General features: G+C 35.0%; 3 protein-coding genes across 4 annotated transcripts in view; all 3 read right to left on the bottom strand.

The window, feature by feature from the left end:
- Nucleotides 1–3,507, bottom strand: part of LOC111463256 (NAC domain-containing protein 82-like) — a 7,094-nt gene extending 3,587 nt beyond the window's left edge. Inside the window, exons 1-4 of the mRNA XM_023107121.1 lie at nucleotides 3,318–3,507; nucleotides 2,294–2,824; nucleotides 1,901–2,178; nucleotides 1,247–1,642 (exon numbers count right to left, since the gene is read on the bottom strand). Coding sequence (XP_022962889.1) covers nucleotides 1,247–1,642; nucleotides 1,901–2,178; nucleotides 2,294–2,450 — 831 coding nt within the window. The 5' untranslated portion in view covers nucleotides 2,451–2,824; nucleotides 3,318–3,507. The remainder of the gene's footprint in view (nucleotides 1–1,246; nucleotides 1,643–1,900; nucleotides 2,179–2,293; nucleotides 2,825–3,317) is intronic.
- Nucleotides 3,508–5,534: 2,027 nt separating this feature from the next.
- Nucleotides 5,535–18,495, bottom strand: LOC111463283 (phosphatidylinositol 4-kinase beta 1-like). Its single transcript, XM_023107166.1, has 16 exons — nucleotides 16,439–18,495; nucleotides 15,918–16,109; nucleotides 15,779–15,827; nucleotides 14,366–14,498; nucleotides 13,741–14,230; nucleotides 12,963–13,043; nucleotides 12,761–12,880; nucleotides 11,508–11,577; nucleotides 10,711–10,808; nucleotides 10,525–10,629; nucleotides 9,966–10,019; nucleotides 8,454–8,597; nucleotides 8,256–8,309; nucleotides 8,077–8,151; nucleotides 6,468–6,551; nucleotides 5,535–6,387 (listed from the first exon to the last, which is right to left on the bottom strand). The coding sequence occupies exons 1-16, from the start codon at nucleotides 17,864–17,866 to the stop codon at nucleotides 6,286–6,288; spliced, it is 3,279 nt and encodes a 1,092-aa protein (XP_022962934.1). The 5' UTR covers nucleotides 17,867–18,495; the 3' UTR covers nucleotides 5,535–6,285.
- A 1,020-nt stretch (nucleotides 18,496–19,515) lies between these two features.
- On the bottom strand, nucleotides 19,516–25,818 carry LOC111463522 (O-fucosyltransferase 38). Of its 2 annotated transcripts, none has more exons than XM_023107486.1 (11): nucleotides 25,408–25,818; nucleotides 24,548–24,626; nucleotides 23,998–24,065; nucleotides 23,166–23,254; nucleotides 22,900–23,077; nucleotides 22,290–22,418; nucleotides 21,820–21,956; nucleotides 21,511–21,724; nucleotides 21,224–21,408; nucleotides 20,202–20,297; nucleotides 19,516–20,027 (listed from the first exon to the last, which is right to left on the bottom strand). In XM_023107486.1, the coding sequence occupies exons 1-11, from the start codon at nucleotides 25,630–25,632 to the stop codon at nucleotides 19,901–19,903; spliced, it is 1,527 nt and encodes a 508-aa protein (XP_022963254.1). In that variant the 5' UTR covers nucleotides 25,633–25,818; the 3' UTR covers nucleotides 19,516–19,900. The 2 variants fall into 2 exon arrangements, with proteins under 2 accessions (XP_022963254.1, XP_022963253.1); XM_023107485.1 differs by having other exon boundaries at nucleotides 19,516–20,064.
- Between the last annotated feature and the right edge of the window lie 107 nt (nucleotides 25,819–25,925).

A 25,925-nucleotide genomic window follows, 5' to 3' on the forward strand; every position in this document is an offset into this window, starting at 1 on the left:
AAAAAAAAAAAAAAAAAAAAAAAAAAAAATTGTCATTGTTTTGGAAATTTGACTACAAGTTCAAACTTTTCTTTAAGAAAGTGGAACCAATAATAAAGAAATTGTGAAGAAACAAGCATAAATTTTAAAAACATAAGACTAAAAACGAAGTCATTGATAAACGAGACTTAACAGAAAACACAACTTGACACCTAGGTGTCAGACTTAGAGTAGCTTCTTCCAATTCATTCGATTCTTCCTCACCATTTTCCTACTTCTTATATTCATTTACTTAGATCGTTTCTTCTTTTTAATCAAAGAATATGGGAGATGAATCAAATAAACAAGGAATTAAAGAAGAAGAATCCAATAAAGTTTCCACTTTGTGAGGGAAGATAAGCATTTGGGTCACCATGGACATCTTTCATGGCAACTGAAAGGCACAAATGGAAACATCAATAACCAACCAGCAGGTAGACTTAAAATTGCCTCGTTAATTCCAAATGGTTGCATCAAAGAAGGCCAAGGTTTCTTCACAATAGTTTCAAATGTTATTAGCATGACTTACCTCCCAATTGTTAGGAACTGAGCTTCCATTGAACGAAAAAAAAAAATGAAAGAATACATAGACAAAAAGAGAGCTCACAAAAGGAGGAAAATCACAAAAAAAAAAAAAAAAAAAAAAAAAAAACACTAAAAGAAAGGTCTATTACTTGTTTTTTTTTCTTTTTTATTTTTATTTTTAAATTTCTACCAATGTTGTTGAGTTAGGTTGAGAAGAAAACTAAAAAGATTCTAAATCTTAGGTAGGTAGTCACTACGATTTCAGCTCTTCCATGCATCCTCCTATACCTTTTCACTAGCCACAATGAACACAAGGCCAACACATGATGATTTAAGGTCTACTACTTTAGATCAATCTATTTTGAGGTAACTTGAAATTATATGTTATGTCGTTCAAACAAACTCTTGAAATCTAATCAATCCAGATACAGAGAATAGAATTATGCAATGAAGACAATATAGTGATGCAGGGTGTATGGGCAATAGAAACCAAGAGCTACTAGATGCTTTTAATCGCCAAGAATCTGAATGCACAGTACCAAAATGCATCTTCTACTGTTCAGTAAATGCCAAATTTCTAGACTAATAGGATAGTTGTTAAAAAAAGATGAGAAACTTTATAGCACCAAGGAGAAAATTTAAACTATTCATTCATCAGAATCAAATTAAGAAAACAAAGAAATGCTAAGGCAGCGAAGTGCACCTGAAATCCATTAGCATCGTTAAAGTTTGAGTTTCCGTCAAGAAAAAGTTCTTCCATAGTAATCCCATCATTCATGTTATCTAGATTCTGAGGCATCTCCACTGGAGCAACACTCCCGTATGCAATTTGAGGAATCTCCTTCGAAGTAGATGCCAAATTTTCAGTAATATAGGATGCAGACGAACAACCAAAAATGTTACTCGGTGCTGTAGAGGTGTCTGGAGCAAATGAACTTGATGGCTCTGTACGAGGTAGCACTGACAGACCGGAAGGATTATCAACGTCCTCCGGATCGTCAGAATCCCAATCTTCCTCTATAAATGGTGCTCCATACTGGGCACCGTTTCTTGGACCTGGACCATCCTTCTGAAATATTACGCAGAGAACGTATGCATCCTGGCATAGGAAACATGATTACATTGGTATCACAGGTATCACTTCCATTAATCATTTTATATTTTGTTACACATCACTTTTTATAAATTCTTGACACACTCCAGGCAACAATTGCAGTTACAAGAAGTGATAGCCAAGTATTACATATATACTGCACATTCAAAGTTTAAACCACAGCATCAACTCTGAAGACTAAAACTACCACATGAAAGAAGTAAATTTCAAGGTTATGGAATCGAAGTTCTAAAGATTGATTACCTGAGCAACATTTTGTAACGACAGTTTCTTTTCTTCAATTCGGTACTCATGCATGACCCAATTAGTGGGATCCCCTTTTGGTGCTTTACCTCTAAAAAATGTCAAAGTCTTAATCTGCCCAACATCTTCATTATTGCAAGACACAGGCCTATCCTTTCCAGTACTTTTCCAAAACCCAAATTTAGTGCCACGATTCATACGAGCCCCACTTGCATACTTCCTTTCTCTTGGACAAAAGAAGTACCATTTTAGGTCTCCACTTTTCATACACGATTTATCTGAAAAATAAACAATCCAGTTTCCTTATGAAGCATATAGTGGTATTGGCAACAAACAAATATGATCCATAAATAAAACGAAGATAGGCCACAACAGATAAAAACGAGCAAGTACCTGGAAGATCCCAGGGAGCATATTTGTATATGTCTAACTCAGAAATGACTCCCCTAGGGAGCTTCTTCTGCATTACTTTCCTTTTTAGATAGAACATTACCAACTCAACATGAGTTGGCTGAAACCGAAACCCAGGAGGTTGTGAACTTCTTTTCATTGTAAATCTAGAGACTTCAGCACTGTGTATACACTGTGAAGCTCGTATAAACAACTTCCCACGAGAAGGATGGGAAAAAACCGTAATTTTCTCGTATCTCGATCAGCTTAAAACGAAGAGCTCTCAAAACAGGTGTTATAAAAAAGAAGAATATACCCAAATGTTGAATCCAATCCTCAAATAGCTTCGTATGTTTTCCTCTCCACAAAAAAGAAGGTGGGAAAGGAGAGAAACAAAATTAGATGTCAAGTCCAGTGACGAAACAAGATCTTCCACAGGCACCACAATCTCCCCCGGTTCATGAAACAAAAATCATATGGTCTAGACGAGTTCTTCCTCTGGAGTTCAAAATACATTGGTATGCTATGAAAACCCTGTTTTGAAGAACATTAGACGCAGTGATGACACATTAGGCAACGATACTTCAAAAAACGTTCGATCACTTAACAAAACTATCATCGTTGAGCCAAATAAGGAGTGATATTCATTCAAAACGATTCACAAATTACCACACAACAGTTTCCACAGAAGACGAGACAGAACAAAACAACACGCCTTTCGCAAATAGAGCAATCAAAACAACCGAAAAAACACATTACTAAACACGAACATCGAGCTAACAGCTGCAGAATCAAAAAAAGAGCATTCCAACGCTGATCAAAAGGGTATTAAGAAAATGCAGAGAATAATCCAGGGAAACCCTCGTTTTTTTGAACCAAGTAGAAAGCTACCAACGAAGTCAACTCATGAACAGAAACAGCGAAAACCTAGAAATCCCCATAGGCGATCATAAACACCAAGCATCATCTCATCGCCATGGGTAAACGATATGAACAGATTTTGAAAGAAAACCCCAATAAACCATACCGGATTAGCGAGGAAGAGAACGGGGGAGAAACGGAGATGGAGAAGGAAAGCCGCCACGAACGGATTAAAGAGAGAGGGAGAAGGGGATTAGTAGCGTAAGAAGGAAGAATTAAGGCGGAAGAGAGCTTATATATACATGGAGCTTAGCAGAGATCAGTGCCTTGCGGTGGAAGGGGGGGTGAAGAGGATCTACGTGCAACGCTGGAAATATATTTTTCTCTTTTTATTTCCCAAAATATCGTAAACCTTTCTGTTTTTTTTTTCTTTTTTTTTTTTTATTACAAAAATGAGAAATGGGATTTTCTTTTTCTAAATTATAAAAATACTCTTATTTATATCATTTTCATTTATTTTTATAAAATACTCTTATTTATATAGTTATATTTTGAGAACAAAAAATCATTATATAAAGATTTTTTAAAAATAAATGACATAGTTTAAAGTTTTTTATTAATATAAATTAGTGTTTTTTAATAATAAAATATATATATATATTTTTTTTTTTTAACTTTAATTCGATAAATATTAGGTTATATAAATTAATGTAAAAGTTATAATTAAAAAGTTTTAAACATTAAGGGAAAAAGGACATATATACATTAAATTATAGTTCAAAACACGAACTCCATGGTGTAAATAAATAATATTTTTTAATTTAAAATAAAGGAAGGCAATGATTTTTTATTTTTTATTTTTTAAATTTATAGAGACTCAATTGAAAAATAAGAAAAGAAATTAATTAATAAAATAAAAAAAAATTAATGGATTATGATTATTTAGTCTACATTTTTTTTTATATTATAATAGTATTAGATGTTGGATTATATGATAAAGGTGCCAAAAAAAGCTCAACTAATATTATTAATATTTAATTATGGAGAAAAATGTGACATTTCAAAAGATATTGTTATTTATGAGTTTTATTTTCGATTCTGTACGGCACATTTTGACCCAAACTAGTCGGCAAGAATCTCACAAACAATTTCCATTTCATTTCATTTCATTTTTCTCCCCATTAAAAAATTGAGCCAAAATTAATTTTTGCCCCTTAATTTTGAGATTATACCAATTAAAATATTAAAGTCTAATAATTTGCACCATTTGTTTGAAGAATGCTAATCTTCTTATAAATTTTAAGAGAATAAATTGAATTTTTTAAATAAATAAATGCAAAAACTTAAAAAAAAGAAAAAAAGAAAAAAAAATCACATCAATAATTCTGGAAAAAATCAAATATAAACCTCACAATAAATTTTTTCTAACACAAATTCATCACTATTATCTTCGACCTAAAATACTGATCACAAGAGAAAGAATGTATATCACTTATTATCGACTTATACTCACTTTGCCACTCAATAAAACCTAATACATTATATAGGTGAGTTGTGAAAAATACCGACTGATATAAAAATTAACTCGAGTTCTTGGAGTTCGCAAACTTTAAGCTTACGATTATTCCCTTGGCACCTTATAACAAAGAGGAGTTGCTATACATATGAAACCAAACTTTTAACCAAGATCACGTTCGAAAAATATAATCACAACTCAAGTAATAAAAGGAAAATAGTTAAATAACAACTTTGGTCTATATGATTTGCAGAAACTTAGATTTTAGTTTTTGAGGTTTTAAACGTTAGAAATAATCTTTATAGTTCAAACGCTCATACATAGTCCCTAAATAAAGGAACGTTCATGAGATCTTATCAAACTATAAAGACGAGAATCTAACCTTTAAATTCACAAGAACCTAATTTTCTCCAAATCAATTGTATCGACCTTTTAAGAGCTCAGAAATCTATCAACCAATCAGTGAAGCCTGCCTATATGATAGCAATTTCATATGGTGTTCTAAACAGTTCATACATAAAGCTAACAGACTTTACCAGTGAGATGAGCGTGCTAACAAAGTAAAGTAAACCAAACTAAAAGATTTATAATCATGGAGGAAAGCATTTAGTAACAAGAAAAACCTGCACAATAAATAAGTGAAGTGTAGAAGTTACTCTCCACCTTAAGTCTTTGCCTTCTACGAAAGTTCATATTTTGCCTCTGATCAAAGCTGATGGGACAGTCAAAATTTAAGAATTTAAGCTGTTAATCCACTTGCATAGATCGCTAACAATAGATATCAACGAACACGTGAATAAATCCTGTCAAATATTTCACATTTTCTATGATCATTTCTAGCTAATTTATAAATATAAATAACAGCAGAGATCAAGGCCACTGAAACTCATCATATTAAGAGAATTTTCCAGCTGAGAAACTGGAATCAATTTGCACAAGAAACAGATACTGATGAACAGAACAAATTGTTTCTATCACAACCTTTTTAGTACAACAAGTGTAGAGAGGATCAGACGAGTTGGAAAGCACACGATCAAAACATCTCAAAAGTGTACACAAGATAAAATAAACCTTTATATAATACGAGAGATTGTCGTTCATTCACCAAGATGTGCTGACGCTAATGCCTAGTTGCTTCACATTAGGTACCCCGACGTGTAGTTGCAATCACGATATCGTTAAGCCCAGGCGGTACAGGCAGCAACGGCAAGTTGGGTCTGTCTTCTCCATAGAAACTGGAATTATTATATACAGGGTATGCTTTTTGGTATGGGAGGGGAAGGCTGAATCTGCCATCCCAGCAAGCAGCCAAGTTATCCACTAAATCAAATGAGAAAATGGAAAATGAAGCTCCAGCCGTTGATCAGCCAGCAGTACTTTCTATCGGCTTATAAAATCACCGATTCACACCGCTCATGCAGAAAAAACAGCTATACAGCAATAGCAAGGAATTTACTTTGACATTCAGGGAAACTTTGAAGCTATGCTACCCCAACAGAAACAAACTAGCCTCAAACAGCTAGTTGGTTAGAGATGCAATCTCAATCAAAATGGTTCACTAGGTTGGGAGTCTCAAATGGTAAAACAAAGAAACCAGAACCACCGTGGAAATCTAACCTCATAATATTCCATTCAAGACCTTCTGATAATAATCATACTGCCGGGTTCGCCATGCATCTAAGCTGCTGCTGATAAGTGAAAGCACTAAAGAGACACATTGCTGCGAGAGAGAAAATTTCACAGTTACCAACCTATCAATGCAACATCCAGTACAAGCACGAAAATTAAATAAAATAGAACCTCTTCAGTCAAACTGAGGTGAAATCGTTTTCTAAGGTTCTGAATTGTTCGTGGGCCACCTTTAAAGCATGGAAATCCAGAGTCCTGATTCCAATATGGAGAAATCAAATTGTGTAAACAAAGAAGTGTCACGATGGAAGCATCGAGTCTCAAAAAAAAAAAAAAAGGGATAACAAAGAATCAAGAAAGAAAACATTCTTATACTCCTACCCTATTGTCGACATTGTCTGTTAGAATAATGAATCATTATCTATGGGGGCATATCAATATGCTCTGCCCCATTACTTGAAGATTTTAAATGGTGGTCATAAGATCCCATCTTGATTTTCTTATATGGATAAGAACTAGCGCCCTTGTGCTTCACTGGTTCAAAGCATTCGTTCATTTTTGGGGCGTTTATATTAGTTTATTTTTCCATTTTGTTCTTTTTTTTTTACTCCATTGTGGGGTTTGTATCTCTAGAGCATTAATCTCTTATCATTTATTCAATGAAACGTTCCATTTTCTTGTCAAGAGGGAAAAAAAAACTATCAATTCTTCAGAGTCATCAGCTTCACTTGAGGGCCTATTGTTTGATAATATTCTAATCCCGGTTTCTTATTTCTTGGTCCAAATTCTTAAAGAAATAAAGGGCAGTCAACCATATGGTCTTCAGATTTGCATCGACCATGATACTAAATACTGACGAACTCATACTCAACCATATAAAGACCAAGCTTCCAGAATCTGATTAGAAAACACAAAATAAAGATATTCTTATGTATCTTTTAAAAAAAATTACGAGAAAACCTAAAAAGTAATAACTTTGGTGTGCTTGATAACTATTGGCTTTTGGTTTTTTGAAATCAAGCCGACAAATCCTATCCCATCCATGATTTTTTTTTGTCTACTTTTTACATATAGTCTCAAAAATCAAACCAAGTCTTAAAAATAAAAAATTAGTTCTCAAAAGCTTATTTTTGTTTTTGGAATTAAGGTATCAAATGTTTACTCAAGAAAGACCAAGTTCAATGATGAGAAAACAAACTTAATTTTCAAACACCAAAGGGTTATTCAAATGGGTACTTAAAAAACAGCTATGCCTTATTTCAATTTTCTAAAATTTAGTAATGTATATTTTGTTTTTGTCTAGTAAATTATACATAATTTATTTCTGAAGATTTTTTTTTCCTTTAAAAATGATGAAAATATCATCATTTTTAAAGGAAAAAAAAATCTTCAGAAATAAATTGTCATTTCTTAATGTTGAAACATCAGAGAAGAGGGAACATAAAATTATAGTTATCTAATGCATTGATGTTTTTTTTAAATAAAAAAGAGAGTACAAGAAGCAAAAGAATGGATCTCAAGTGCATACCTCTTCTATATCAATAAATATGAAACAAGAAAGAAAAACTAATAAAAATGAAGATAAGAAAAGAAAATTTTAAAATATTATCTAATGTGACCACAAGAAGAATAGAATTCTGATCATCTGGACTTCCTCCACAGCATAGAAGAACACATCAGATTTTACAATTCAATGACTTAACAAGAAATAAGTATTTAGCTGAAGCTTCAGTTCAGTGTAGGGATTAATATTGGGCATAAGTGGAAAAAAAAACTCTACCTGCAACATCTCAACCAGAAGAATAACACGTTCAGCATGCTTACGGCATGTAAGAAATCCTTGAATGCATAAAACCTGATTTCAAGGCAGAAGCAGCAATAAAATTAGCCCAGCTTATGCATGATAGGAAGATATGACGAGTATCAAGGTCAAGAGAGAAAAGGAGGGTTTATGATTACTTTAAAATAATCAAAAAATTCGCTCGGAACTCCTTCAGCGTCCGAATCCATGACCTAGCATCAGTATTCCAATTATTTGACAATTTAACAAACAAAAATGGGAATAATCATAAGATGTCAAATCATCAAAAAGAAGAAAAATAGAAAGACACGATATAGGTTGTCAGCCAAATATGTCTCGTATAATACTGAACACACCTCTAGAAGCTCCCGAGTTAATTTGAAAGGAGCACTCTCAAAATTTACTCCGCCAGGTGAGTTAGAGAGCATGAAACCGAAGTCAATATGTATTATATGACCCTCCTCATCCAATAACAAATTTCCATTGTGTCGATCTTTCACCTAGTAACCAGTAGGAAAAATGAATCAGAAGACTCAACAAAGCCAATTTGTTAATCTTTTATTTTTATTTTTATGCGAAACAGAAATAAGGTCATTGAATGGGAACAACATTATGTGAAAGGGCGAGCAAAAGCTCGAAAGCAAAGAGAACATGTTGGGTTAATACAACCAAATACTCAAGAATATAACATGGGAGAGCTATAACCCTAGTTGTTTACAATGACAAGAAGAATATTGTCAAGATGCCCAGTAGTAAAAGTCCACAAAAAAAAAAAAAAAAAAAAAAAAATCAAATTATAGGCTTAGGTTGGAATTTAAAATCTCTGAAGCAGGATTCTAGGAACAAACAATGACCTGATGGAAACCAAACTGAAAGAAAATATACTTCAGAAAAGATATAAATAAATAAGAAGCAATCTTCAACATGCAAAGGACAGAAATGACAAACTTTTCGAGGAATAGAAAAAAAAAAGTTATTGTATGTGCTAGGAACTAAAATGATATCTCCTTTCAGATGGATGAATTGGCAACAGCACCTTCAATCTGTATCAACTTAATGCAACAAACTTAATTTTCTAGCATGAAATTCTTAACAACAGTTAGGAGGCAAATGATCTAGTTTTAAGAACCAAAAAAAAAAAAAAAAAAAAGGAGGTTCTGTAGCTAAACAAACAATGCAGAAGATAATATCAACAAATGTTTAATTACTACAATAAATACAGTAATAATGTTTCACCCTTTTGCAATTATAGTTTGAAAACTCTTAGATCCAATTGGAAAAGTTTTTTAACATCATTGGATGGGGCTTTTATCCCTCTTTCTTTTTCTTTTTTTTTTCCCCTGTAAAATTTCATATCATCAATGAAATTGTTTCCTATCCCTACCCCCACCCAAAAAAAAGACCTTATTTCTTTGATTTTTGGAAAATCTAAATCAATAAACTCTCTCAAAGCTTTTGAAAATGAAATGCAAGCACAAACATGCACATAGTTCTTGTTTGTTATCTGCAGAGAAAACAGTGGGAAAACAATAGAAGAGGACAGAATAAAATCACGTGCTTAAAAATAATTTCATCTGCAACTCTATTTATTTCTCCCGCATCCCTCAATGCAGTCGTTCTTGTCAGTTGATACAACTAACAATTAAAAGTCATAGAAGCATGAAAGCTAATCCAGTCTCTAGCTAATAATGAAACAATTGAAATTATAATATATGGAAAGACAAACAATATTTGAGTCGTTCCCTTTTTAACAAGCACTAATTCTTTTCAAATGTTTGGGGTGGTTCAGGAAAATACTGAATTGAAACATCACAATACTAGAATCTGTAAATTTAGAAAATCTTACAATATGTTAAAACGTAACATACCTGCAGAAGGTAGCAGACGAGGGAATATCCAGCCATACTTTCCACAAAATTTCTCTGTTCAGATTTCAAAGGAGAATGTTATAATCACAACAGCAGTGTAAAATAAGAAGGGAATATCAGATACGCTGAGTCATTATCAATCAAATATTTATACATTATTTTGAACTTCAAAAAACGTTGGCTAACAGAGTTTGGATAAAATGCAACAAGAAAACATCCCCCTGCGCTGGTGGCAGTATTATATCAGATATTCGTTTAGCAGTAAATGGGAAAACGTCAAAAAAGAGGGAATGCTTTCACCAGCAAAAATAGTAGAAACAACAATGATAGTGGGCAAGTTTAACGAAGGAAAACTTAATTAAGAAGAAGGAAAATAGAAGTCTAGAAGAGATAGCCCCAGAAATGATCCTCTATACTCCAGAGAATTTAAAATTTCAAACAATTGGAAAGAAGGAAACCTAGAAGTTTAGAAAAGATAGCTTTCCAGGGAATATTTAATGTACAATATCAAGAAACTGCAATTAAACTAAATATATAAAAAAAGAGAAGAGAAAAGTACCTGGGCAAGTTTAAAACTTGGAGAGTTTTCTTCATATTTAGCAACAAAGAAGTCACGCAAACTAGTGATGCCAGGATATCTACTTTTGATAGAATGAAGTGAAGCCTGGAGAAAAATAGTGGTGATCTGCATTGCTTTTCTTTTATTTTCCATTATAATAAAATTAAAAACAGAGTATAAGATTACCGTATCTGGAATTGTTTCAATAAGAGCTGTGTAAGAAGACGTAACTAAGACTTCATACGGCCGTAACCAGAGAGGAAGACCAGCTTCTTGAAATATATCTGGCGTCACAAGCGATATGAATAAAAAAGATGTAAAAAAAAGCAAGTCAATACATAATAATTCTCAAGAAATTTGATGTATAACTATTAATTTTCTTTTGGCTTGAGACTTGTGAGTAGAGAAATTGGCTTCTTCCACACTTTTAGGACATGAAGGAGAAGGAGCTTGATAATGCCCTTTTGGTAATAGGTTTCAGACTTCACATTCTTTGGCAAGTAGCGTTCTTTCCTATTTTGTACCATCTATGGCTCGATAAAGATAGTACAATTTTTAGGGGAGCTAAGAAATTCTAGGAGGTCTGAAATGAAGGTTTACGATGCAGCACATTTCAATGCATCTCTCTAGATGTTCTTTACTTAGTGCTTTGTACATTATCCTCTTTTTCCGATTCTTAACAATTAAGGCAGTCTCTTGTTTTAATTCATTGGTATCATATTAAGTTGCCCAAAACTTTCCCATCTTAAGATTTTTATAATTCACAAAACAAAGGAAATAAAACCAACCAATTAACAAATTAACAAAACTAAAATGAACTATCGATCTAAAACTTAAGTGACTAAATTAAAATACTTATCCTATCAATTCCCTGCATTGATCTTCTTTCAACATCAAAGTTCAGCAATAGGAATGTCTCATCCCCTTGGCCCTTTAGCCAAGAGATTGAATAATGAACATGAAACCCTGAAAACTGGTCATACCATAAAAGTGTGAGATAAGTTGGACAGCAAGATGCTCCTGTCTGCAATCATCTCCACTCTTCACAATGACCTATGAAGAGGAAAAGAGAAAATAAACAGCGGCTAACCTGACTATCCATACACTAAATGAAGTTGATGGAAAATAGAGGATCATCACAGCATTGCTGTGCTTAGTTACATATTTAAATGTCATCAAGTTGAAAGAAGTCGATAATGATGGTTAATACTCATGATGTACAACAATATATGTAACAAAAAGTGCATCATGTAGCAAATTATGCTAAAAATTTCCAAATCGGTTGCATTCACACTATGATAGTTATTTTACATTATTTCTTCACCATTGCATCACGATTTATTTCGGGCTATTTGGAAATCAAAAGGACCAAAGAGAATCATCGTCTTTCTATGGATTTTAATAAATAGCAGCCTAAATACTTCAGAAGTCCTACAAAGGAAGCTTCCCTTTTTTGTTCATATGGCTTCGGTCTGCCCCCTTTGCCGTGAGAATGGGGATTGTTTACCTAACTTATTTTTTGGTTGCATTTACTCATTGAAGTGTTGGTTCAAGCTTCTCTCTATTTTCAAAGTTCAATGGGTATTCATTTTCAATTTGAAGGATGATATTCAGCAGCTTCTTTGTAGGTTTCATTAGCCTCATTGAGGGGTTTCATTGGTCTCGAAGCCACATTTTCAATGGATAAAGGCAATTAAACCTCTTCTATCAGAAATATGGCTAGAAAGGAATATCAGGATATTCGAGGATAAGCATCTTCGTTGGTTCAATCATTTTGGTTCTGCTCATTTGAGAGCTTCTAAAGGTGTTCTCATATGTCTCAGAAGTTGTGCAATGCCTTGCCATACAGATGAAACACTATAGCCCAAAGTAAGTTTAAAAAAACATGTTGTCTCGATCTGAGACAATGCTTGGTATCCTCTCATATTAGCATTATTTCCAAAGAAATATCTTGGTACTTAAGCGGCTCCAAATAAACGCTTTAAAGATATGAAGTGCCCATTACTAGAGAGTACCTATCCACTATTCGAGATCATGTGCCCTTGGGATGTTGAAAATTCTTCTATCATGTCCATGCCTATATCTACCACGGGCAATCAATTTTAATAGTATCAAAATTAAGGAAATTTAAATACGACCACAGAAAATTCTCACAAAAAAAAAAAAAAAAAATACAGACAGAGAAAATAAGTGCTGAATAGAAAAAAAAAATGGAGAAAACCTAAACAGAACTTACAGAACGCAAGTCCCAACCAGATAACTTTCCAAATTTTGAAGCTTTATGTATCCTTTCTTTCTTAACTGACCAAAGTTCTCCAGATAAGGCATCACTTGCCTCGGGTATGCTGCCATTTTCCTATTTTAAAAAGAGATCTTTAACCTCTGAACTACCAAAATTGCATGACATAGAAAAACATAAACATTTTTTCAGTCTTCACCCTTGGCTGTGCATCCGTTGAATCCTGACCAGCCCCTTTTAGGGGAAGTCCAGGAGGTGCCTCCCCTTTGGCTGCTGCAGCCTGCCAAAAGCAGCAGCAACATGATTGAAGGTATAACAATTTAAGGGTATCACAAACAAATAATGCAAGGAAAAAGTCGTCTAATGCCATCCTACAAAAATTTAAAATGAGCCATCACACTGAAATCGATGCAGAAAGAAAAGAAGAAAATAAAATGTTCAGTTTCTTAAACTAGAAATTAAGATGGTGAAAAACATTCGATCCAACATGGTTGTGAGCATAAGGATTTTCTAAATCTCATGTGGCCTCGTTCATAGTCTTGGGAGGTTGCCAATAGCCATCTTGAGGTGCTCAATCGAAGGGAAATGAAAAGGAAAATATAAAAAAAGTGGTATACACTAGGACTAATGAAAGGATTAGGCAAAGTAGAGTGCATGGTTCCGAGTAGGGTCTATGGTTCTGGCTTCTTTCTCCCTCCAATGTGTTTCCCAGCAAGGGTTTGGTGATTGCTTTAAAAGTTTACCAAGTGCCCCTAGAGGTAGGACAAGGTAGGACCTCTTACCATCTACTACATACATATGCATGCAAAACTGAGGAGGAAGTTCGTTGGATGACGAAAATACACACAAGTAAAATAATTCTAAAGAAAGTTAGCATCTGGGATGTTATCACCAAGCTCTAAGCAACTGGTGCTAGTGATGATGATGATTATTGGTGTCCGCAAGTGTAAATGTTATTTGCAAATGCAACACCTCACCTTTACTTCTTCTATAGCTACTGTACTTGGGACCCGGCGGTGTTCCCTCCTACGAGGTGCTCCTTGTACTTCAATGTCTTGCATTCTAGTTCCAGGATCAGCAGTGAGCACAACTCTCACCCACTCCAAGTCACTGCTCGGAGCTGCTCCTGAACCATGAGCAACATCTACTGCACCTTGTTGACTACACACAGTTTCATCAGGGTCTGAACCAGTTATCTCGGTGATCTTTGACTCATTCTGCACTTGCTTCTCCACAGAAAGTTTCAAACTTACAAATTTCACTTTTGCCTCTGACTTATGTGACATTGCTTGATCAATTGCTAGAGCAGTAGAACTGGACATTCGATCAGTACTATTCCGGTACGCCTCCTGAGTTGTCCACAATGGATAAGCCCAAGGAGGTGGCTTTGGTAGGAGTGCATCTCCATTTGCTAAAGGAATCCCTCCTCTAGATAACTTTTGAGCATTGGAGGCGTCCTTTATGTTGCTAAAAGAAGTTGATAAATAAGTTAATTTAAAGAGATAGAGCAGTCAAAGTCTTGAATATCAATATTAATATGATGGCTGGGTTGACAATTATGACTTAGTTGCCATCAAAGTAAATAAGCCTGCTGGAACTTACTTTGGAACTTCACTTTTCACTACTTCAACACATATTAAGTAAGGTGCTTTTTCCCTAGAGTTGAGAAGCACAGCTTCATCTTCAGGAATATGGACAACACGATACATCCCTCTTCCCATAGGAAAGGAAACACCTGTAAATACAAACAGTAACTGAATAATCAAAAAACGCAACTTCCAGCACAAATTCCTTGAAGTATCATAGCGTTGCACATCTACTAGAACAAGTAGAGAAATCACCCATCCATATGCAAGTGAAAATGTGAAATCGTATAAAATGAAGGAAAGGAAGCAAGACATTTTTCTTCAACACTAAGCGAGGAGGCAACAGAAAGGAGGCCCAATTACCACCAATTCCTAGCTTTTCTTTTGTAGAAAATTCCTTTTACTTGTTAGACAGCAGCTTCAAAGTTCTCTCATTATTATAAAGTAGAGAAAGCACAAAAAGCATATGCAATTGATATCCAAGATGAAGCTGAGGATTATAGAACGTCCGAAAAAAGAAAAAGAAAAAAGAACTAAGGAACGAAAGGCTTTACATTGAACTTGAAAATCTTCTAGTGTTTCTTTCCATCAAAGAAACCAAAAGAGAGCTCCAGTGGCATTTTTTCCAAATAACTTCTGAGTTTCCTTAATCCAATGGCTTTAAGGGATAGCTCAATCCCCCTTTTTGTAATGAGCCTTTTTGATCAATATAGTCTCTCATTTCTTATGTTACGAAAAACATTTGATTTTCCTTATTCACCAGCCAAATAGCCTAGGGTCACATCAATTTTCTCTAATGGAAAACCAAACATTCATTAAGAAATAGAAGTTCATCACACAACTTTATGGTTTTCAAGCAAACCATGGAGCACACCACCCCAGGAACTCTCGACCCTCCAAAGATCTCTAAAATTTCTCTAAAATTTCTCCAATTTCTCTCAACTAAATATTCCACATAATATCCAATAATAAATAAATAAATAAAACCACTTCATAGAACCCTTCTCTTATTCCCGAAAGACATATAAAGTGCTGTTATTTCTAGTACAGCACCAATTCAAACTTTCAGGACAGAAAAGACCAACTAGAGCAAGCAAATAGACAATTACAAACTTGCATAAAAACTCATTTTCATCTGTGTATGTGAAAGAACTACAACAGCACAAATGTTTGCAAATTGCGACACAGATCCACACCTAGGACATAAATTTATGCATAGTTTTGAAAGATCTCAAGCAGGGATAACTAATAACCTTTTGAACTGCATTTTGGAAATTAATAGCAAATTGAGACCAAAAAGAATTGCATTATTTTCTATGGACACTTCAGACCATTTTGAATATATTAGCATTATATGCTACATGTTGCACTAAGAAACAAAATGCTTCTAAATCAGCATCATATAGATACCTTATAAATAATATCATACCTCCATTACTTTGAGCCTCAGCTACTTTTAAATTTATTTCTGCAAGAGACTTTAAACAATGTACAAACTATTTCAGTGAGGAACTCAAGAAAAAATATAAGAACATAAGAGTTTAACTGGCAGAAAAATTATAAACAACCTCCCTAAGTGCACTTTTGCGGTCTTCAATTGGAAATACATCCACTAATCCATATGAGGTCTCACATAAAGAGTGAACAAATTCCAACGACTCATGATAAGCTCCTTTTCGGAATTGAGAAGCAGTACTATTTGAAAGTGGAGGCTTCACACTTGACTTCTCATTTTGCTGCTTTGGAGACCCCGGATGCTTCTAGAAAGTTATGAGCATATAGTTCAGACAAGGGTGCCGAAAAGTTGTAGCAGAGAGTCAAGTAACTGAAGCAGTCTAAACTGTAGGGTGTTCAAATATTGCATTATTCTGTCCCCTTTTAATGCTCTATGTTAAGGGACTGTTGAGGAAATTTAGGGCAGCATTTTTTTTCTTTTGAATTCCTCTTGGTTTTATTAGCCTAAGTTCCTCCATAATTACTTTTTCTGTTCTATTGCCAATTTGGAGACTCTTTTTGAAATCTCCCAGGTGAAAAATGGACATAAGTTTTTCATTCTGGAAAAGGAATTAGAGGCCAATAGTAAACGTACCTCATTGTGCTTCTTCAATCCAAAAAGCTCTGAGTCTTCAATGGAACGATCACGATCTCGAAACAACTTGCGAAAAAAATTTTCCGTACCTCGACTACTTTCAGGCAGGCTATCTATGTTATTATTGTCATTTAATTCAATACTTTTTACCTCCTCAGGATGCACACGAAACAGTCGGCGGAACAATGAGAAATCAGAAGGCTCTTCTTCCTCCCCGTTCCCGTTGGCATCTTCAACCTTATCGGTTATATCATTTTTGTCCTCAAATTTATCCCTAAAAAGTTTGCGAAAAAATCCTTCCTTCTCATCATCTTCCCTGGATTTAGAACATTTTTCTTCAGAGTTTGTATCATCTTCATTTCTGTTATTCCCCTCTCGCTTATCTTCAAACTTATCCTTGAAAATCTTTCGAAAAAATCCGTCCTTTTCATCTATCTCCCCGGACTTGGAAGCTATTTTATCCCCAGAGTCATTCTTGTTATCGTGAAACAATCTCTTGAAAAAGCCCTCTGAGCTTGAAGTCGCATCCTCATCTTCTCCTCTACTGTCCCTCAGAAACCTCTTGAAAAAACTCTCTTTTTCAGAGTCATTGTCATCTTTTTCTGATGACTTCCGGAAGAGAAGAGTATCCCGAATCTTAGAACCTGAGTCATCACCATTTCTACTGTCCCTTAAAAGCCTCTTGAAAAATCCATCCTTTTCATTTTCATCACCATCTTTTTCTGCCGATTTCCTAAACGAAAATGCATCTCTAACTTTTGGGCTTGGGATAAATTTCTTAAAAATATTGTTTTCATCAGGCGATAATTGACCAGCATCTTCTTGCCAATTGTTCCCTGATGAAGGTGAGAATGACATGGACCTTCGGTCAGGCGGAGAAGACACAAGGGATAATAACTGCTGTTTTGATGATAATAGTCTGTTCAAAACCTGGTTCTTGCTTCCAGGGCTCATCGATTCTCCTTGAGGTCGGACAAGAGGCGACCATTCACCCATCAAGATGGATGCAATCTGACACTTCTCCTGAATCCTACTTATCCCATCAGTATCATCCGAGTCATCAAGCTCAGCAGCTAAAAGCCAATGCACCTTCAAAGCTATATTAAGAGACTTCGAACACATATCAATTACAAATTTATCCAATGAAGGACTAGGCTTATGCACCATCAAGTAGCATATCTGAAACAAATAACTCTCCAAACCTGATATAGGCAGTGTATACATTCTATTACAGAGATAATCACGGACCCCCGAGTGTTCGTGCTTGTAGAGATAGCTAACAGCAATCCACTCACAGAAGAAAGCCGAATCAAAGAACCTAATAAGCCAACCACTTTCGCCATTCTCGCTTGCCGTTGTGGCCCTGGAGGCGATCTCTCGAGGTGACTCATAAGAGTCACCACGAGCGAGTCCCAGAAACCTCACCATTCTCACTCGATCATCATAAACCCAAATAAAAACTCACACAGCACCAGCAACCCCAAAATCCTCTCAAAATTCAGATCACCGCTACAACCAAACTATTCATCCATCACAAATCCTACTCAAACCTCCACAAACAACCCAAATTCCTAAAACCAGCTACTGAGTTCAGACCCCGCAATCACTAAATTCCAACGCCCACACTGAATCACATTCAACAATCAGAATCCCAAGTCCCAATTTCTTTCTTAAAGAAATCGACAGGGAATCGATTCCTTCAGCCCCCTCGAACCAAAAATCAACAGCAACACCAAACTCAGAAAGCAAGTAAGTAGACAACAGAGAATCAATCAGAAGGGGGAGAGAAAGAGGGATGTGAATAGAAAACCGCACACCTTGAGCAGGAACTGAAATCAAATTGCTTCCGAAACAGAAATTGGCGAATGGCACGAAGAAAAAACTCAGGTTGATCGTGTGGATCTTAGAATCCTGCGGTGAAATTGAGCAGCAGCGTGAGGGTAAAGTGGCGGAGACGCGGTGTTGTTGGGTAGTAGTGCAGAGATGGTGGTGAAGGTGGTGGTGGTGGTCGTCGAAGCTGTTGGAGAGAGAAAGAAAGGTCGAAGGTGAGAGACAGAGAGAGACAGGATGTAAGTAACAATTAAATTTCAATTTTTAATTCATTTTATAATTTAATTCTTCATTCTTAATTACGGATTTAATTATATGGTTTGAGAAAGTTGAAATTTCGTTACAACAGTTTTATTGTTATTATATTTTATTTATATAATGAAACTCATAATTATTATTATACATTATTTATGCAATTTTTCTCCAATAATAAAAATTGTAATATTTAATAACTAAATTATTTTTATTATTATTATAAAGACTAAATCTTGAATCAAATTTTATAATTTAACTAAAATTAATTATTTTGATTTTGAACCTTTTTTTTTTTTTTTTTTTTTTTTTTTTTTTTTTTTTTTTTTTTTTTTGATTCTTGTATCCAAAGCTTCCATTTCCATGCGTTTGCCTTTGGATTTTTGTTATTATTGTTATTATTAAAAAAGGAATAAATCCTATGAAATTCTTCTAATTCATTTTCTTTTTAACTTTTTTTTATTAGGTCAAAATTCGAATTTTATCCTTTCTAGACTTTCGAGGTTGTACATTCTTTTTAATTTGAGTATGGGCAATTTTAAAATCGAAATTAACATAAAATAAGTTTATTGTATGATTTCAACTAGTTTAAGACAACATGTTAGACCGGCTATATGGAGAAGCTAAGCAACGACATATTCTTCCTTTAAAGTAGTGTGTGAGAATAACTTTTTAAATTATGTCACTTTTATCCCTTCCTTTTCCTCTCGGTTATGCTTGAAAAGGAAAAATGTTCACAAACATATATGGCGCTCGATTAGAAATGGAGAATCAAAGTAAATATAGCTCAACAGTAATAAACATGTACTTCCACTAAGACGAGATTAGAAAGTCTCTTCCCGAGTTGAGCTAGCTCCCATTCCTTTTCACTTGGACATTCATAAACAGATCGGTTCTAATGTTCAAATACATTTCACAACATCACAATTTCAGCCTAACTTTGAACCAATCGATCAGTAAAACAAAATATGATTAGAACTGGCACAAGATGAAAGTATTGTAAACATCAGCTATAAATTATGAATAACTGGAGAGCACATATATTAAGCCGATAAAATTACAAAAGAAAGGTTCTTTGCTGCTAGTTAATGTGTATCTTCTGGCACATAACAATGTAAACAACGGCTGTAAATTATGAAAAAATGGGGAGGACAGAAGAAAAATAGTGAAATCGGGCACAACTTCCGGAGCTTGCTTGATTTCTGAGATAGCTGGCAAACATTCTCAAGTTAGCGACCCAGATGATCTGAGAACAGAATATCGACTACAAAAGCAGCACGTCTCAATGTCTTAGGACTTTCTAATGAACTTGGTCACTTGAAAGTGGGTTCCAGAACGCGAAGAAGTAACCGTAGAGCTGTGCTGCATCTTTAGGCGATTTCAGAGTTGTTGTTTAGATTTACATATACACTCGTATGGGTTTTCGAAGAATGATTCTTCGGTCCTGAATCGCGCTCGACCCTTTATTCCAGGTTGTGGACCTCTCCTTTTTCTTGGACCTCCTTGTCTGTGAGAATTTTGATTGTAAATTACATGTTCTTTTGCTGTTTAACAGTCAGGTAAATAAAAAATGTCTCAATCATTTTAGACTTTGGCGCCTGCCTTTATTTTGAAAGATGTGAAAATAGCTTTTGTGAAGACAACTAAGTAGGGAAGTTATACAAGTTGAAACCAACTTTACCTGTTCTTATGCATCCTATGCACATGATCTGACAGCGAGGATCCTTCTCTTAGCTGTCCCTTTTCCAGCTTATCAAAAATGTCAACAAGTCCTTTTCTGCAAATGATAAAGACTGTGAATAGATAGTGGAATAGGGAGGGAAAACAAATCAGTCCTAAGAAGCTTTTATCAGATAAGACAGCTATCAACAACATCTATCATGAACACTGGATATTTAAAATCATTTCAATCGTGCTAAAAAATGTATCCAATATATATATATATATATATATATATTGCTATCTCAGGAATGTTGTATATTTCAAGTAGCAGATTGGTTCATGACGAAAATCTTCTCCCCTAAAAAATACACTAGGTGAGTCTGGCTTGAAGTTAAAACTGTCATCATAAAACTTTTACTCAAACGAGAGTTCGTTTGATTGAGTATTTTCTTTTCTCACGGTATTGGACTCATAGCTTAAGTATTCGGAGAAGAGGCAATACAGCTGCGCTATAATTGGTAGAATAACACTCAACCACCTTCTTTTTACGACAACGCTCAATGCTCAACCATCTGATACTGTAACTTCACCTCAATCAGTCTTAGGCTTTAGTTTTTTTCCCCCTTTTTCGATATCTACAGGCGTCTAGGCCATCTTCTACGCACCCCAGCTATTCTGATGTTTCTACTAGATTAGGTTGGCAAGGTAACGCGTTGGATATTAAATTCTAGGCAGATGTCCATCATGACTAAACTCATTCCCTCCTATCATTTGGGATGTTCATTGCAAGCAGATCCTTCAAATAGTTTTAAGAACATATGAAGCTCTGAAAGAAAGTTTTGTTTATGTTTTAAACCTTGGAAGTTGCTTGCAATTTAAGAAAAAGGATTAAAAACAATCACAGTTTCCATGGAAAATCATGTATAATGAAGTGTGAAGGTATGGGAGTAAGCATTTTGCAGGCATAACTACGGCTAAACCAGTCACAATATACTCCAGAGGAAACTTCTCTGGGCCTGGCAGCTTTAAGCTAATTATTACCTATCTGGAGAGATCGTTTTGCGGTGCCCTAGGTATCGACGGTGGCCCTCAACTGCTCTTGCCATGTTCCCCGAGTATGTTGGAACAAAAACATCACTCTCAATTGAAATAATATAATCAAGTGCAGCACTCTGCGAAGCATGATTGATGAATGGCTTCAATTCTTCCTCTGTTGCAAGTGTTTCCTGTTAGGAGACCACAATTAGCTACACAATTGCACCAAATTTGTGGGTTGACATAATAATACCACTTCTTATCGAGGATCTAAAAATTTATGGTAGACTAACTTTGGTAACAATGTTAGGAAACCGAGAAGAAAGCTCAGAAAGTCGAGTATCGCCACCATAGATCTCCCCAGCTGCAATGTAGATTAATGTTGATGGAAGATACCCAAGAGCTTGCAGGAATATTCCCACTTCCTTCGGAGTCAGAGGACAAAGGCCCTCTATTCTTTGTTGCGTTGAGTTTATATTTTTGATCTTCCAATGTGGCGTTTTCTCCCTAGAAAAAAATAACAACATTGAGCAATATAAGAAGGATGAAGACTGAAAGAACTCCACATACTTTATTTTTAGAGCATTCCTACATAATTTCACCTCATTATTTCTAGCTCTTCGGCTTCAAGATGAGTCAAACCATAAGTACAACCCGTGAAGGATAGCATGTCTTTCTCATATCTCAAATGAAGGGCAATATATCTTCCTCCACGCAATCGAAGCCGCTCGACCAGCTTCTGTGGTGTCACCGTGATGCATGCTCAGTACCTAATTTAGCAGGAAGCCCCATAGGAGACCTCTTAAACTTATAGATACTGGAATAAAAGTTAATTTGACGTTCATTATCACTCCACTGTCAGATGAATTTCTCATACAATTCTAGATGAGCTTTTTCAAGGATTTTGAATCCCTTTCCAGAGTAATGTTATTTTGATGCATTTATGAAAGCTAAACCAATTCAAGAATTCAAATATCTCCAACATGTTCGATGCTTGAACACTGGATATAGGCATTAAATTATTAGTGAAGCAGGTGCTAACATATATCTTAAAACCAGCAACAATCCAGACCTTCCCGAAGTTCTCAATTGGTGGAGCAAAATGAAGGGCTTCATACATTGCACGACATCTGAGTCTCTGAATATCCAGGGGCAGATCATTATTTGCCAATCGAGAATCAGATTTTGCGACATGAATGACCTACAGAAGTATACTCGATAAGACAGCTGCATATTCTTCCTAGAAATTATTAACAGTCCAAGTAGAGGGACAATCAGAAATCAAACAAATGAAACCTTTTCCGTTGAAAATAGGAAGTAAATAATTTAACAAGAGTACATGCTCATGCGCGCGCACACACACACACATACATACATGCAGGACTACAATTGTATTTCAAATTAGATGTTACAACCAATCAAGCTATCATAAAGATTCTACAGAGCTTCAGAATGATACTACAGATTAAGCTCTGTCTAGAGGAAAGGAGCTCCTTGGATAACATTCACGCTTTTTTTTCTTTAGTGGTTGGACCTCTTTTTCACCACTGCATTTAAACTAAGGATGGTAATTAACATTAAAAAATGGAGGAATCCACCTAAAAACAGGTTACTAAAGAACCAGAAGATTCCTTGTTTGAACTTCAAACTCATATATACAAGATTTTCAAACAGTCAAATACCTGATAATCTTTCCATAACCGTGTCATTTCTTCATAGTAACCAAAGCCAGCCCATGAAGTGAAATGCTTACGAGCATGAGGAATAGACTCCAATTCCTTGGGGAGCTCCTTGACTATTTTAATATCACTTTGTAAGGTTTTGATAAAGTGATGTTCGTCGAAAATATCTGAAAATGTACTGTAAAATGACTTAGAGGGGTTAAATTAAAAATGCAATCAACAACCAACTGATCGACAAATTGGCATGAAAACATATATCTAAGTACCTTGTATCATGCCAAAATGAACGTTTATCCAATTGAGGGATAACCAAGGTCCCATTCATAATGTGTGCCACAGCCACCATGTCAGAAATCTATTCATAAAAAAATAAAAAAAAATTAAAAAAATTAAAAAAATTAAAAAGTTATCCAAATTTGCATGTCATGATTTATTTCTTAGACAGTAGATAAACCAAAGTACGCGGTCTTACGTGAAAGTAATAAAAATTTCACTAGGGATGGTGCTTTGAGGGCAGGGTAGTGATATTCCCCTAATTATTAGTATCTATAGCAGATAAAGAGTAAAGGGGGACCAAGCAGGTTGATATATCGACAAGTATGGGCTCCATTGTAACTAATTTAGTTAGCAGGCAGGAAGAGGAATGAACCTAGTACGTATATTGGGTAACTGATGTAAGAGGGAGGGGTAATGATAGGTCATGGAAGGATATTTGGGACCAAGTTTTTCTTTTGTTTATTCTCTTTTCTTGATCGCAAACATGGGGCTCCTTTTTTGTAATTCTACTGTAACAATATGTTGGTTAGGCAGGCATTCTTTTCATTATTGAGGCTCTCCTGTGTGCTACTACTAGTCTTGACAAAAGTTGGTTTAATCATTAAAAAAAAGGTAAAAAAATGAAGAATATAAATGCTAAGAGTTGCTACAGCTAAACCAATGTATAATCTGAACACAAGTACACGTAATAAGAATTAACTTCATTGTTTAGCTTCGAAATGTTTGTAATCAACTTAGTTTTACACATAAAACTAGATGGCACTCCATCCGTGGGAATATTTTATCAATTTCCGATCATAAGTAACAAAGTCAGCAACTTACACCAGCTCGCATTTGATTTAATCCCCCATTACTTCTCACTGTGATGTAACGATCCGAGGTTTGGGCAGCTGGAACAGTAACCAGAAATTAGAATAGAAGGGTCTTTTTCTTGGTGATTGTGTGCACCAATTAAGTTTCATCAATTGCACAGGAAACATAAAAATGATGATGGCTTGGTGGTTTGTGTGGGGGCATGCACTATGAGTTCTCATCGAGTGATATAAAAAATAACCAAAAGCTAAGAACTATAAAGGTTATCAAAGTTACTGCAAGTTCGCATACAAGATTATTAGTGAAATTAACATGGACTATGAATGTAGTGCTTTGCATAATGTTAAAGTAAATCAATACAAAAATCCACAGGATAATTTTTTGAACAAGAAACAATTCAGTGATAATCCCTTCACTTGTTTCCTATGAAAAAAAAGAAATCTACTAGATAATCAGAATCTTAAATCTCTTTCTTTAAACTTCAACAACAAATGAGAACACGACCACTATTTGAACATGCTTGCTATCCAAAACTGAAGGAAGCAAGGGACAAAGTTACCTCCATATCTTGAGGTAGGCTTGACACAGGGATGGAACCCGTGACTCGATGGAGCATCCCATAGGTGATTAACTGATTTCTTCATAAGAGAGAAAAATTAATTTAGTTACTACCCTTTTGGATTAGAAGATACTTTCATGTTCATTAAATTTTGAAAAAAAAAAGATAAAAAAGGGAGCTAGCTCCAGTGCAATTACTAAATTATTGAAGCTGTAGAAAACAATTTAGCAGTAGGCTCGGTGATTTAAGCTAGAGTATTTGTTATTCACCCTTTGAATAATATTGAATCTTGGAAGATTACTTCTCCAGTCCCCATCTTTAAGGTTCTATTTAATGAACGAAAAATTTACATTACCTCACGGTTGCTCTTATTTAATCCTCTTCTTCAATCTAGCTAATTAGCTTGCAGAATCTATATATTACATGGAATTACAAATTAAATTTTATAACAGAATAAAGTTGCAAAAGAGTTACAATAGACATTCATTTAACTTTGCATCAACTCTTTGGTATCCTTTATTTTGTTAACCAGTTCATCTTGTTTTCCAAATCGACAGAATAAAGAGCCTAGGATGGTTTTCACGGCCAGTCGGAAAAAGTTGCAGCTTATGCAGCCAAATTAATCCGCGGTTATCAGACTTCATTTAAAACACTTCTCATAAATTCGTGTGCATGTAGTTTAAATCCAAATTACCAGATCCCAGGCATCAGCCATCTCGAAAATAAAAGGTTCATCATGGAAGTGTAGCGACGAAAGCAAAAAACTAAACTAATTCTGGCATCAAATCAAAATATCAAACAATAACAATTACACTATAACAACAAATTACAACGAAAATTAGACGAAGAAAACACCCTACCTGCTCAGATTTGGCCTGAGAATGAGACGGAAATTCCTCTGGCTCTGGAAACAGCGGCTTCTGTTCATCTTCCAGTACATTTCTGGCGCAGAAGAAGAAGAAAACGAAGATCGAAGATGCAAAAATGAAAATCAAACAGAGGGAAAACGCAAAAGGGGATGATTTTCGTAGAAGAAATCTGGAATTCGATGAGGCCCTATGTTGGGCAAAGCTTCGATTCACCATTTCAACTACAGATCTCAATTGTTCTGCAACAATTTTTGGCGTGTGGAGGAATTTGGCGCAAAGAATTAGCTCGATCCTACTGAAAAAGATTCCCGAGTCAGCTTAAGATAATAAATACGAGCCATTGCGCTCGATGCTTACCTCCGAAATAGGTTCCAAAGTGAATTGTCGGAAGTGGAAAATGTGTTCAATATATCAGAGGAAACTAAATTTTGATTTCTCAAATTTAGAGTTTTAAATAATAAATTAAAAAAAATTATTTAATATTTTTAATTTAAAATATATTTATTAAT

Source organism: Cucurbita moschata, unplaced genomic scaffold (genome assembly GCF_002738365.1).
Source record: "Cucurbita moschata cultivar Rifu unplaced genomic scaffold, Cmos_1.0 Cmo_Scf00028, whole genome shotgun sequence".
NCBI lineage: Eukaryota > Viridiplantae > Streptophyta > Magnoliopsida > Cucurbitales > Cucurbitaceae > Cucurbita > Cucurbita moschata.